Source organism: Eretmochelys imbricata, chromosome 8 (genome assembly GCF_965152235.1).
Source record: "Eretmochelys imbricata isolate rEreImb1 chromosome 8, rEreImb1.hap1, whole genome shotgun sequence".
Lineage (NCBI taxonomy): Eukaryota > Metazoa > Chordata > Testudines > Cheloniidae > Eretmochelys > Eretmochelys imbricata.
This window is the reverse complement of record NC_135579.1, coordinates 83822394-83837740: the sequence shown is the minus strand read 5'-3', so window position 1 is coordinate 83837740 and position 15347 is coordinate 83822394. Positions and strand designations below refer to the sequence as shown.

The 15347-nt window shown below is 44.7% G+C and overlaps 1 protein-coding gene across 1 annotated transcript in view; it reads left to right on the top strand.

Moving 5' to 3' along the window:
- The window catches only part of AK5 (adenylate kinase 5), a 147650-nt gene that overhangs the window by 117984 nt on the left and 14319 nt on the right, over positions 1 to 15347 (top strand). The window contains exons 11-12 of the mRNA XM_077824575.1: positions 6476 to 6639; positions 8777 to 8893. Coding sequence (XP_077680701.1) covers positions 6476 to 6639; positions 8777 to 8893 — 281 coding nt within the window. The remainder of the gene's footprint in view (positions 1 to 6475; positions 6640 to 8776; positions 8894 to 15347) is intronic.

Below are 15347 nucleotides of genomic sequence, written 5' to 3'. Positions count from 1 at the left end.
AGAGTGATAAGTCTTAAATGAAATATCGCTCCAATCAATGGCAAAAAGTGTTTTAACAACTTCATAAGCACTCTCTCTACTATATTTGTTGGAAGGAAGAAGTATGCTCCTGAAACAATATCATTTAAACAAAACACAAAAATAGTAATATTGTCTCTTTCTGCCCTTTTTGTGTGTGTGTGTGTGTGTACAAGCTAAAAGCAATAAATTCCGAACAGAAAAATACAAACCATACAAGACAGCATTTTTTATTCCTTCTGGTCTATATCACCCACTCACCCTTAAGCATTAACCAGTCCCTTTTTCTGGTGCTGAGCCCAATGGGGGTCAGCTGTGTCTAATTAGCTCACAGCTGAGAGAACCGCCCTCAGTGGATCTTGATTCATTGCTGGCAACTAACCCACCAAAGTCCAGCCCTTAGGCCAACTTGGCAGTATCCTTCCTTTGCTCTTGTCCATGGCTTATTAACTCTGATTTTACAAGTATTGTTTTATCTTCAAAATGGTTGTATAATTAATTAATTAATTATGGTAGCACTTAGGGAATGTCTACACTGCAATTAGACATTCGCGGCTGGCCAATGGCAGTTGACTTATGAGGGCTCTCGGGCTGTTTAATTGTGGTGTAGCCATTTGGGTTTGGGCTGCAGCCTGAGCTCTGGGCTCCTCCCACCTCACAGGGTTTTAAAGCCCAGGCTCCAGCCCCAGCCCAAAAGTCTACACAGCAATTAAACAGTCCCTTTGCCTGAGCCCTGTGAGCCCAAGTCAGCTGGCACAGGCCAGGGCAGGCTTTTAATCACAGTGTAGACATACTTCTAGAGTCCCCAGTCAAGATTGGTGCCTCCTTGTGCTAGGCACTGCATATAGTAAGAGATGGTCCATGACCCCAACTGCCTACAATCTAAATAGACAAGACACAAAAGGTGGGAGAGAAACCAGTAAGGAAACTTGCCCACGGTCACATAGCAGGTTAGTTACAGAGGCAGGATTAGAACTTAGGCTCCTAGCCCAATAACTTATCCACCAAACCACTCTTTCTCATAAAAAGTATAAATAACTGGAAAACTCAGGGTCCTCTGTGACTCATATTTTCTCTGTGAGATGGTACTCAATATTTTTAAAAATATTAATTTACTTTTTTGTAGAAGAATGACCCAAAAAAATAAAATGCAATATTTTTTCTTTAAGGCAACCACAGTCTTGGATTCCTGCCGGTGGCTGTTTTATATATCAGTATTGTAAATGCACAAAAGCAATTATATTTATGGTAACATATTTAGGTTTAAATAAAACAGTCAACAGTAAAATATGCCAAGTCAGTTCTATCCTGTAATTTATAACTAATTGTAGAAAGAAGCAGGGATAGTTCATACTTATCCTCTCGGGTCTGATCATGCAGTCCTGAGCTTAGTGGCAGTTTTGCCTCCAGAAAGAACTGCAGAACTAGATCTGCAATTGTCAAAGTTTACACATACCTGTTTTTCTTTTTTTAAATTGCCAGTTGTCTATTAATGAAATGTAACACTCAGATGATCATCTATCAAGAATGTGTATAAACAGAGTTTGCTTAGGGTTTAGCTCTTTATGTTCATGACATACTTAAAATCAGAGAGGATGAGATTAAATCAGAAAGGATGAGATTAAAACTGCCAGTTACTAATGATCATTCTGCTGCTGGTTAATACTCATCCATCTTCCAAAACCATGTAGGTGGAGCAAAAAATGACAGCATTCAAAAACTGATAGTATTCACAAAGAATTTTATGCCTTTATTACAAAAACAAGGACACATGTTCCTACTTCAAAACATGGCATAGCAACTGGGCCATTGTGAAGACTGTTAACTCATTATTTCAGGGTCTTTGCTCTGTTCTGTTTGAAAAACAATGTGAAAGAAACTGCAGTGGAAGCTCCGTACCTAAAGGTTTCTAGCTGCAAGTATCTAGCTGTAGTTTAATGTGCAGTTTTATAAATCTAGTATTTTTATTTGGCAGGTGCAAGCACTGTGGAGAGTGCACTTCCTTCTGTTTTAGAGTGCTACGTTGCTGTAACAAGATATTGGAAAAGACATATTTTGCAACAGTGTTTTTACTGCACAAAATAATAACCACTGTTGGTTTACAGTTAAGATTACTTAAGTGCCAATCTCATCAGTGCACTACCTGAAAAGCAAGGGAAAGTTTCATTAGGGGAACCTTCTTTCACATACCTTCCCACCAAAACATCTCTTAGCCAATCACACTAACAAACTCCAGGCTTCCAGCACTTCTAGCTCCCTTCAGCTTCCCTCACAGACAGAAACACAGCATACAGGTCAAATTCCTGAAATTCACACTCTAATTCAAAACCTGAGTGCCTGCCGCAACAACATTACTGTGACCGTAGGGATGTACGTGTGTGCTGGTTTGAAGTATGACATGCTGTATGTGCCTGGAGAATGTATGAGGCTGGTGTCAAGGTTTTGTGGTAGAGTGAGTTTCAGGAATTTGGTATATGCTTACAATCTAAAAAGGCAAAACCAGAGGAAGGATGGAGAGAGAGGATGTAATGAACAAGCAGAGTGATCAAGATGATGGCAGTCACATGGCACATTAATGCCAGGGCTGGTCTTTTTCATATTTGTTTATATAACTGTTTTATTTCTATTTTTAAAACTTTGGGGGCACTCCGGGTTGAGGAAAGGATTGTTGGTGTAAGAGAGGAGTTGGTAAAAGGAGAGGAAAACTGAGGGGGGAGCCGTGTAAAAATGGGAGGAGGAAAGAATGAGCTGGAGAGTGCACAATGAGCTGGGGGGGGTGGAGGAGAGAAGAGGAGGACGTAGGGCAGCTGAAGGGCTGCAGAGCTCTGAGAGGGGGAAATGAACAGACAAGGGTGATACAAATATGAGGGGGGAAACTAAGTGAATATGAAATCAGGAGGCCATGAGGCTCCTCCCCATGTGCAGTGAGGAGGTGAGGTGACTGTGCCTAATGCGCTGGGCAGGACTCTGTGGGGCTAGCTGGCTCATATTTACCACTGACCCCCTCATCTGTAGCTGCTACTCAGATACCTAGGCCTGGATCCACAAAGGAACTGAGTTGCCTTAATCCCAGTTCTAGATGGCTAAATCCCATGTTTAGGCACTACTCTAATCCCCGCTTAGCAGCTGCCTCACAGATGCCGACTTTCTAAAGTGCCGGAGAGTGCTCGCCCCCTGGCTGTGCCCCAGACCCTGCCCCCAATCCACCCCATCCCAAAGGCCCTACTCCGCCTCTTCCCGCCCCTCCCCCGAGCATGCTGTGTTGTCGCTCCTCCCCCCCAGCCTCCTGCTTGCATGCCGTGAAACAGCTGATTATGGCAGGCAGGAGGGAGGGAGAGGTGCTGATCTGCGGGGCTCGCGGGCGGGAGTGGGGCGAGCTGATGGGGAGGGTGCTGGTGGGTGCTCAGAACCCATCATTTTTTCCCCGTGGGTGCTCCAGCCCCAGAGCACCCATAGAGCCAGCACCTATGAGCTGCTTAACCCTGTACATGCCTAGACTCACTCAGCACCTAAGTTTTTGCAGTAAAAATTTCCTAGATGCTTACATTTCTGCCTCTGGGCAGGCACACTGCCATCTCACTCTAGTTATCTGGACACCTGTCCTTCTAAAGGGAAGACAATGAGATTATCCAGAAGACTCACCCTTTCCCCAAAAACATTCCCAGTGAAGATGCAGCGCCTGATGCTGTCGTTGTATGTGAACAGTGTTCATTGTGATGCTGCAATAAAAGGCACTGCATTTATACAAGAAAAATGCATTCTTTTGTCAATGTTACATTATGGTCTAATTTCTGTTCTCAGTTACACCACTGTAACGCCACTGAACAATATCTGTTTGGGGCAGCATTTTCTTACAACTCAATGTGAAGGCCTGGAACATGGATACTTTTGTGCCTGAAGGGGACTGATGGCTAAATTCATGAGTGCGTCAGCCCATATTCATCCACTAAAGCAATCAAGAAAGAAAAATGGATGAATCTTGGACTCAGTCACATAGTGGAGTAGTATGCATAGTATCTGGATAGTAAAGAGTTAACAGTGTTGATTGCCAACCTCAAACGTTCAAAAATTCGGAGTCAGACACCCAAATCATGAGGTTTACTTCTAACAATTATACTGTGGTTTTGGGCTGTCTTTTGATTTTTGAACTCTCCCTTACCCCCATGTGCAACAATGACAGTGTTACCAGCTCTCCCAAATGTACAGAGAAAGGTGACTTTTTTGGTGCCTCCTGCAGATGCTCTCACCCTGGAAGACCCAGCTGAGGTCCAGTTACACAGACTTGTATAAAATGCTGCCTGTTAATGGTGCTGCCGAGCCTCCAGCTTCTCCCCAAACCCAAATATTCTAATTGAGCAATTCTGCCACCCTAGACCCATATCTGCCCATCCCACAGGCTGGCCATTCAATTCATTCTGCCCCCTTCCTAGCTTCATATAGGCCCCTGGCCCTCCTCCCAACACACCTCTGCTCCTCCTGCAGCTCCAGGAGTTCTTCACCCACCTCCCAGGCTGGTGAGGGGCAGCTCCAGGGGTTCTTTGTCCCCTCACCCTCTTCCCAGGCTGGTGTTGCAGGGATGGAGAGGTGAGGGAGGAGCAGACTGGTGGGAAAGGGGGAAGCAGAGCTGTCCTGAGCCACTTAGGCCTTTCTGCTTCTTCCTCCGCTCTTGTGACAATGTCAGTGGCTGCTCCCTCTCCTCACCCTGCCAACCCAGAAATGTTCTCAGCTCCTGAAAGGATGGGGGAGGGGGCTCTGCCTGCCTCCTGCAGCAGCCCTGATTGGCTGCTCTTCCCCAGGAGGCAGGTCCTGGGGGAGCCAGACACTCAGAAAGAGTTTTCCCCAGGCAGGGCTGAAAACCGTTTTAAGGTTGGAGGGTCTAGTGAGACTGGCTCCAGAAGGGCTAATATCCTGGTGCCCCAAGGCTGGAACTGCACTCAGGGTGGCCAACTCTCACAGTTTTTCCATGCGTGATGGGATTTTGGCTGGGCTGGAGCCCTTCTCCTGATGGCCTGGGAGCTTCAGTGCTCTAACAAATTTGAGCTCTGCCTGGGGAAAATCCTCCTCTGACTGGCTGTCTGCCCCCTGCCCTGCCTCCTGGGTTAGAGCAAGCAATCAAAGCTACTGCAGAAAGAGCTCCCTCCCCCCCCAGCTCCCAAAGCTATTCTCAGTTTCTCACAGGAAGAGAGAGAGGAGGAAGGAGCAGGAAGAGGCCAGCAGCCTTCCTGTCCTGTGAGCAACAGCCCCAGTTCATCAGCTCTTCCCCCTTCTCTGCAATGCCCAGCCCAGAGGTGAGACGGGAGGGGGTAGGGGCGGCTGGGCAGATGTGAGGGAAAGGGGAAGCTAAGAATTAAGTGCTGGGCAGGGGTCAGGGTGATGTGGGAGTGAAAGCTGCTGCAGTAGGAGCAACAGTCACCTTTCCCAGGAAATCTGGGAGAGTGGGCAGACACATTGTCTCACACACACACCAGCAATGGGCAGGGAGAGTTCAAAAATCAAAAGACAGACCACAAAACACAATTTCTTTCTGACTTTCTTTAAAATCTCATGATTTGGGGACTATAACATGATTTTTGATGGCTTGAGGTTGGCAGTACTATGTACTTGTAACCTGATCCCTGCCTCAGAAACAGGCTTCCTGCTTCCCATGCAGCCTGTGCCCGGACTAGGTTAGATAATAAACCAAACATAGGCAGAAAGATCCTCTGTGTATGTAGTCCAGCCACTGCTGAGCTATAAGCCCTCCATTGGAGGCAAAGCCAGTCAAACTCCTGGGCTTGCCTGCCGTTCCGTTCTGTGATACATCTGGAGAACAAACCAGTATCTACCAGCACTGTGGAGAATGAATAAAGCTTCCAGTTTACTCTGTCAGCCACTGGAATGGACAAACCACAAAAGAAACTGGCTCCCCCTGGGGAAGGGGCGGGCGGAATCTTCTGCTACCTATTGGTGCATCCCTGCACTAGAAAATACCATCACTTTTTGTACTGGGTGGGCCTTCAGGTCACAGTTAATTAGCTAAGAAATTCTGTGCACTTGCTGCCTGGTAATTTACTGCCATTAAGTTATATTGCTGATTCCACGGTCTTCCACTGGTACACCAGTGTGAAAGGAGAATCTGTTAATGGCACTGAAAGTTACACTAATTTCTGGTCCCTCAAATAGTTACCACATAATGAAGAGGAAAAAGGGGAAAAGGAGGAACAACTTATTTTAAGAGCTAAAAAGCTCCATCAGGGGGCTTGCTCTCTTCACAGCAGTGTTACTTAATGGCAGCATGTTACCAGGCAGTTTCTGCACAGAATGCTTTAACTAACTATGTACTTGAATGCCCAGTCAGTACAAGAAGTCATGTCATTTTCATTACATTTTCCCAACTGCAGTGATTAATAAAAAGGCCAATTGCTCAGCTCCCTGCAATTTCTTTTTCTAACTCTAGATTTTTTTCCCACTCGTGAAGGTGGTCCCGGCTCTGGCAAAGGAATCCAGTGTGAACAATTAGCACAGAAATACGGATTTACACATCTGTCCGTTGGTGACCTCCTCCGATGTGAATTAACATCATCATCAGAGAGGAGCAAACTGATCAAAGACATCATGGAATGTGGCGAACTGGTGCCTGGAGTAAGCTGCAGTTTCATTTGAAAAATAAAGGGGGAACCGGGTGTCCCTTAAAAAGTGTGGAAATAGGAAAGCTGCACTGGTATGTATTCCCATCTGAGGGGAAGTAAGCCTAGAGCTTGGTAGAGAGGATCCCTAATTCCCAGATATATGGCATTTCTCTTTCTTTTATATACCGGGGACATAGTTATCCCTTCTCACACCATACCCATAAATTCCCTATGGTAGATTAATTATTAAACACAGTGGGCCAGATTGCATGCTACACCTTGCAAGAGATGCAACACAGAAGTAGCAGCAAAGGGAACTTTATGCCACTTTTACAGCTTCCAAATTCTGGGCTAGTCCCAGATCTGGCATGGCCTTCAGTGTAAATTGGAGCATCCCTAGCAACTATTTTAATTTACATTAACTGCAATGGCTCCCTAAGGAACTGGCTGGCAGCCCTGAATAGCTGAGTGCCAACTGATGGGGAACGTGAAGAGTGTAGGGGCTGTTATTCCAGGCTGTGGCCAGGAAATCCCTCTGAACTGCAATAATTCCCAGATGTGGGGCAGAGGGGCGGGAGAGGTTCCCCCTACTTTACAGCATATGAGCAGCATAAAGGGCCAGGCTGCAGGCCAGAATCAGGGACACTATGATGTGCAGCAAGTGCAGTTAGATCAAGAGATGTGTGTTTTAATATAAGGCATCAAGAAATGCCGCCCATAGGAAATTAAAAGGAGTACTGGGTCTAGCTTAGTGTTGTTATCTTCCCCAGTTTGTCTGATGGGACAAACTCTCTTGTCATTTACAGCAAGATACCATGACATTGCATTGACACAATGTGATGCTGTGTCAAAATACAATCAGGTTGTGAAGTATCATTATAATGTCATGAAGTTTCATGGTCCCCACAGTTCAGGGCAACTGCACCTGTATATCCCCTCAGTGACTGAGCAAGGGAATACTCAGGCTTCCAGCCCCTCAGTTGTTGCCTTTCTGGATGGGGACCCATGTCTCTTTCCCTTCTGACTGGGGTATTTCCAGGCTGCACAGCTTCCTGCCTTCATTGTGTTATTTCCAGCACAGGCAGGTTGCCCAATGACACCTGCTTGCTTTCTCATCAGAGATGGTTAGGTGTAATTGCTACAGTTCTAAGTTACCACACAGCACTTCCTATGCAAGCCTGCTTTATTCTTAAGGTAAAAACACTACAGAGAAAACATATTAAAAACAATAAAAGAACACACACACACACACACACACACATGCTAATAAGCTTACCAGAATTAACTTTAACCCTAACATGGATTCTGACACGAGCAGTTCTTCAGCTCCTCACCTAAGGGGATTCTTTGTGGTTACCAGTTCTTCACAGCTTCAGCTCAGAACAAGCACCCAGTTTTATGGGACCTCAGTAGGTCCAGTCCTTTCAACCCTATGCTAATAACTGCGGCCCGCATGGACCGGGGTCCTGTCCATTTGAAGGATCAGGAGAAAGGCCATCAGCCAGTTTAAAACCACGCTGTTTATCCAAAAACCATTTCTTTGCTTGTTGGTTCCTGAAGAATCTGATTTGAACTAGTATATACAGACCTTGGGGGGAGGGGTGTCAAAGGGCTGATAATGGTGGAATTATATTAGCATCCCCCCTCCCAACTAAAGAAGGTGCATAGGGTGCCATAGTAACACACACACAACTGTATTTTAATACAATGTACTCCAAATGTATTAAGTCAGTACAGTTTAACTTACTGCAGTAAAGTTTATCTTAATTCCATAAGGTTTGTTCAGGCTATTACAGGATAGTGTCTGTCTGTCACAGCCCCCAAATTGATTTTGAGACTCAGATCTGTCCCACAACAACAGCGCATCACAACAGGGAAGATCCTGGAAAATTCAGAACAGGATTTGTTCTCACCCTGGTTCTGGGTTTGTGTAACATATCTGTTCCTGAGGGAAAGCAATTTCTCCCCATGGCAAACTATCCTCTCCCTGGGCAGCTCGGGGAAAAAAAGCCAGCTTTCAAGGGACCTGCTCGAAGCAAAGCAGAGTTATAGTACTTCCTGAAGACATAAGATTAAAGTCCATGTGTAAAAACTGAACCCTTTAAAGCAATATTTATTAGTAACCAAAGAATTCTTTTTCTTCAATACAGGATATTGTTTTGGCACTACTGAAGGAAGCCATGATTGCCAGTTTAGGAGACACAAAGGGATTTCTGATTGATGGGTATCCACGGGATGTGAAACAAGGAGAAGAATTTGAATGCAAGGTGAACATCTAGTTATTTACCATCATTGCTGATATTAAAATTCAACTTGCATCTGACTCACAAATCAGCTACTCGGGTCCCTAGTTTTGACAGATATGACTCTTTATAAGCCACTGTTCCAGTTTGTTGGCTAAGAGAGTAGAGTGTTGTTATTGACCACTGGGGATCTGGAATACCAGCAATACAGTGAATCCAACTTGCTCCCCCAATTGTATGGTGTCTGCAGTGCCAGAAGAAATAAAAATTGATTTTAGCCATTTAAGTTACATTAAATATAGACACGAGCAATTCTGTTTAGTAAGACACTGCCATTCTGAGAGTCACTTTTCTCCCTATAGCTATACCTTCAGTTTGCTTGTGCTGCTACTGCATCTCTCATTGAAAGGCAGTGTGGCGTAATAGAATTTCAAGCACTATGAGATGCATGTATCATCATTATTAAGCGCTTTCTTTAGGTTGAGTCAGAGCTCTCAGTGCCTGCAACCATTGTGACTGAGCAAAGCACAGGCCAAATTATTGTGGTAGGCAACATGTTGAAATATTCATAAAAGAGCATTTTGCAAGTTTTTGTGTGGTAGTTTACAAAGATTAAGGAAGCTATTGATTTTTTCACTATGCACAAAGACTCACAGAGAAGTCTCAGTTATTGATTTCTCAGCCTGCAGAAAATATTCCATTCTCTCTAAATAAGTGCCTGCACTGAATTTGCACAAGCTCACTACCACTATGAAAAAGCAGAACTGGAGTGGCTGATTAGTTTATATCCTGGAGGAAAATAATAATTATGTATTCCATTATATTACACCTTCACTCTACACCATTGTCTTGTAACTGATTTAAAATGTTGTAAAGACTTATTGAGTCATCGAGTTCGTCCCATGAACCTTTAGTTACTTTATATAGATTCTGTTCATTACGAAAGAATCACAAAAGCCATAGGAGGTGGGAGAAATGGCTTCAGCACCCAGTCAAGGTAATTAGCAATAAAGCTGGGCAGGTCACAGATTCATTTTTGGTCCATTAGTGCCTCCCTGTGCACAAAATTAAGTAATTCTCCCATGTCTCTTTCCAATAGCATGTGCCAATTTAACAAAGAGACTCCCACAGAAATGTTCCCTCTCTGCCTCTGATAAGCTCCACACGCATTTGCATGTCTTTGCAGAGTTGGGAGGGCGGGGGGCAGGACTGGAGAAACTGTATCCAAGGGGAAAGGGGCAAAGGGCAGCACCACTGGACAAATAAACTTATAGTGATTGCACTTATTGGAAGTGACTATACCTGAAATAGGATCTGATTTCTTACTCAAATGAGTAGTTCTTTCTGATGCAAATAAAGTATTGAGTAGTATAAATAAGCAAAGGTTTTCAGGCTCAACTGAGCAAAGGTTTTCAGGCTCAGGCTCCTACTCAGTATATTGATAGTTCATGTGTGTTTGATCTGTATAACTTGAAATGGTGAACTTCCAGCTGAGACAAATTTAGCACAGCTCCTACAGGCTTGCCCAAAGGGGAGCTACCTGGTAGTGTTGAGCTGCCAACAGATCACCAAGGTCCCACTTCAAACCTCAGCCCTCTTAATGTGCAGAATGCACAGCCAGAGTCCAGTTACCTGATGAGGTGCCTGCAGTGGCCTAACTGAGTGAGTTCCACTCTCATATCTGGCCACCATTTAACTCACCCCTCACTAGGGTGACTGCCATTTCAAAATGCAAAAACAGGACAGATGCAGGAGCCCCACCCTCCCTCCATGACCCTGCCCCCCTGCTCCTCTTCTTCATTGGGAGGCCTCGCCCCCCAGCCAAGCCTGAGCCAGGCAGTGGTAATTGCTGCCCAGGGAGCCCAGGCCGCTATGGGGAGACTCGGACCTTCCACCTGCCCTGGGTGGGGGTGCCAGGTTGTCCAAGAACAGCCCTGAGCCTGTGACCCTGCCTCCCCCGTCTGTGCCACCCAGGGCAGGTGGAGGGTCCAGGGCTCCCCACAGTGGCCCAGGCTCCCTGGGTGGCTTTTACTACTGCCCGGCTTCTGGCCTGGACAGAGGTGGGGCCTCAGGTGGGAAGAGGAGGAGCATGGGGTGGGGCCTCATGGCAAGAGGGGGGCTAAGGCCCACCTCAGTCCACCCACCAGGAAGAGACTGGTGCCACCTTGGGCAGGCGTGGAGTGGCACCACAGGGAATCCAGGACAAATTCTGATCCGGGGCATTTGGACTGGGACTTGAAATGTACATTTCAGGACTCTCCTGCCCAGTTAGGGATTGGTGGTCACCCTACCCCTCACTGGCACTTTTGGAGAGCTAACACCCAGATGGTGACATTAGAGGAAAATAAGGGAAGGGCACATCCTCAGAGGCCACCTGCTGCATAGCACTGCTACAGGAGGGACATCTGAAGGATCCATATGAGTGGTGAGAGATACGACAGCTAGAGACAGAAGATCAGATTCTGTACTGGGTCTCCAAGAGACACAACTCAGGGCAAGGGGAAACAAAGGTAGCTTTTGGGCTACTGCAGGGGCTGAAATGGCCCTCAGTGTAACTTAGACAGGCCTGGAGGCTCCTAACCTGCTGCCCACTCTTTGTGCCTATTACTTGAGGTGCAAGCCACAACGGCCTGAGCAGTATGTGTCATGGCCCAACTCAGTGCCTGCTCTTGGGGAGTTTTCCCTCAGGCCCCTCTGGGCTGTTTGCAGCCCCTATTCATTGCCAGAGCAGCATGTAGGGTCTGGACCAGAGGAAGGAATCGCTCCCAGAATTCCACAGATACTGTTTCCTGGATTAAGCTCTATGGGCATTGCAGGAGCCCACTGGTGGCTGTACAACACTGAATCCTTATCAGCTTCTGGAACAAAATATAAAGATCCAGATATTTATTACTTAGCTGAAAAATACTAGTCACCAAAGTCATCCCTGGTGTACCAACACTGAATCCGCTTGAGTTCCACCAGGGGCGAATTTGGTTGTAGGTAACTCAGTAAATTTTTGAAACATTTTAAATTAGTCATGATTGATGATTAATGTCATTTTTTTCTTTTAAAGGGCATTTTAATAATATGTCCTCACCGCATTAAGTTTGAATGAATGACAAGAGGTGACATCAGGAATTTGGTGAGGCTGTATATGTACAGCATATGTGAAAATCATTACGAGTATTAAAAATATATACTATTTAGAAAGCTTCAGAAATAGTTCTTATAGAAATAATTACAAAGCTTAGAAGCCCTAAACTAATTTCCTCATGAATCCATGCACCCCAGCACTAGTTCCAAGCCATCATATTCTCTCAGACATATTTTTTATTTTAAATGGAACTAGTATTACGCTCCTGTAGCTGTGAGAGGTGGGGTGGGGAGAATGCTGTTTATCAATAACTTAATGCTGCTCTCCTAAGATAGTTTTGAGTAAATTACATAGGGACAGTTTGAGTAATATCTTACTCTGCAAGTAGCCCTATGGAAACATTCTAAAGACCCAATACATCAGAGTCAGTGAGAGTTGAGGGCACTCAGAAGCATCCTAGAATTGTTCCATATCCTGCATCATTGGGCATTGTGGGACAGTTTGTGCCTCCCTTATATGGAGCAGTACTGTCGAGCTCCTTTCTACAGTATCTGAGCACCTTCAGTTGTCAATGGATTTTATTCTCACTGCCCTCCTCCCCCTTTTGTGGTAAGAATGTATTATCCCATTTTTAAGATGGGGAACTGAGGCAGAGTGAGACTAAGGCCTTTCAAGGAAAGAAGGTACTTTTTTTTAAATCATGTGGTAGCTAACATGTGGTAATTAATACATGGTAACATCCTAGCATGGATAAGACAGTTGTGGTTTTAACACATTAACAGTTCAACATAAATACAGTAGAACCTCAGAGTTATGGACACCTCAGGAATGGAGGTTGTTCGTAACTCTGAAATGTTTGTAACGCTGAACAAAACCTTTTGGTGATTCTTTCAAACGTTTACAACTGAACATTGACTTAATACAGCTTTGAAACATTACTGCACAGAAGAAAAATGCTGCTTTTAACCATCTTAATTTAAATGAAAGAAGCACAGAAACAGTTTCCTTACCTTGTCAAATCTTTTTTTTTTTAAACTTTCCTTTTATTTTTTTTCTAAGTAGTTTAGGTTTAACACAGTATTGTACTGTATTAGCTTTTTTTTTATTTATTTTTATATTTTGGTCTCTGCTGCTGTCTGATTGTGTACTTCCGGTTCCAAATGAGATGTGTGGTTAACCGGTCAGTTTGTAACTCTGGTGTTCATAAATCTGAAGTTCTACTGTACTAGGCTCCACCTGGTGTTTACCTCAATGTGCTAACATCTTAAAGCTACAGCCGTCTTGTTCACACTGGGATTTTATGGCATGTTGGCTAACATGGTTATAAAACCTTTTTTCCTAATGTGGGTGTACCCCAAGTGACTCGCTCAATGTCACACAGAAAGCATGTGACAGAGCAGGGAACTGAAGTGGTGTTTTCTGAGTCCCAGTGTGCTATCCTAACCAGTGGCCCAGCCTATCCTACTATGAAAGTTATTCTAGGCAAGCACTGTAGATGTAGTAGGCACCAGCCCTAGTGAGTCCCAGTAACCACTGAGATATATGGCTAAGTGAAAGGGTATTTTAAGGCTGTCAGGAAAGGGAAAGGCGGCTACTATCCTAGGTACTGAGGCTTAAACAGTTACAGTTCAAAGTGAACAATATTCGTTCCTGTTCGGGTCCCTGGGACAGTATAGTCGAGAGTCAGGGCCCTACAGGCCTAGTGCCTGGGGTGCCCTCTACAGTCCAGTTTTTGCTCCAAGCAAATAGGTGCTTGCAGGTTTCTAAGCCAGGCTCAGTTAACTTCTCTCATTGGGGTTCCTCTACACTCGTGCCCTGCCCAGCCATTGCTGCTCCTCCATAAGTCCCACACAGAGCTGCACCCGCTAGTTACAGCCTGTTCCACGCATGGCTCTACATACAATTAGGGTTGCCAATTTAGGTTGGACGTATTCCTGGAGGTTTCATCACATGACACAATTGTTCATGAAAGATTACTTTTTAATTCCTGGAGACTCCAGGTCAATCCTGGAGGGTTGGCACGCCTACATACCAGTTCCAGGGGTTGACTCTCTGAATTCAGCTTCTTTCCAGCTCCCTGTTTGCCATGTGACTGCTGCTTCAACTTTCCTGCAGTTCCTCACTTTCCATACAACCACTGTTTCCAAACAGAGCCTGGAGTGGCAACTTCCTGATTCATGACCTTTTCCCTTACCTGGCCAGGAGGAAGAGGAATGTGCATTGGGGAAGGGGCTAATGGGAGTTGTAGTCCCTTGCTTAGTGGATGCATCACAGAATTCATAGTGCTCTAAATGTAGGAACCTGGTTGAATCCAAAGCAGCAGAAAAAGAGAGATTTGCATCATAGTCATGTTCCAAACAGGAATTTCAGGATTCGTTCTGGTATGTCTCTTGAGCATCAAGTTTTGTGGGTCAGAGCTAGCACCAAGTCAAAAGTGATGCCAGCTCCAGCTGACATACAATGGTGAATCCACAGCAGAGCGCTCCACTGTTTTGGAAGAAAGGTCGAGTGGAAGGGAGGAGATTTGGGGAGAGCTCGTTTTACAATATGTACATTTTGCTAGCTGCTGCTCCCATACTTGGAAAAAGTTGCCCAATGTGCTTCTAGAAATGACAAGGAATTATTTCGTCTTTGCAGTGTTGGAATCATTTCACTGTTCACAAACACTCCTTTGGTTGTCTTGACAACAAAGCTTATAGCAGTCTTTATTCTGGGATGGAGATGCTACTCTCGCTTTGGAAGCCATTCTTAAATGTACTGAACCTAAGGTCATTTTCTTCTGTTGGCTCTTTAGTTTTCTCCATTATCTGTGATGAACCTGAGAGAGAAGAGCATTTACCAAGGAATCTCAGAAATTAGGTCCCTTTTAATTTATAACAGAAAGCCTTACAGACCCAATTCAGGAAGGTGCTGAGACCCTCTTATAAGGTGCTGAGCACCTTCAATCCATATAATGTCAATGGGAGTTGAGGGCACTCAGTACCTCACTGTGACAGCCTGCAGGTGTGGCATATGTAGCTGTATAATCAATATGATTTTGTTTTCTGTGTACCACACCTTTAAATCCCTAGGATTCTGTTGTCTGTTTTGCAGGACAGAGTTGAAGCAGCACGTTACTGAGGACACGCACACATTGTTCTTTCTTGTTGTTTCCATTAATTTGGAATAAAAATTACTCAGACTGAAAGTATAACTGCTGTATATATATTGAAAAACATAATACCAGAGAGTAGGTGAGTTTATATGCAGTCTCAGCAGAATCACATGGATTTTCAAAAGTAAAATATACTTGGTTTACCATCCCAGGTAACATAGTTACCTATCAGTCAGCTGAGCCCTTGATATCCTCTTTATAAAAGTTACATCATGACTGTACTGAAGTTAGAGGAATTACTCCAGATT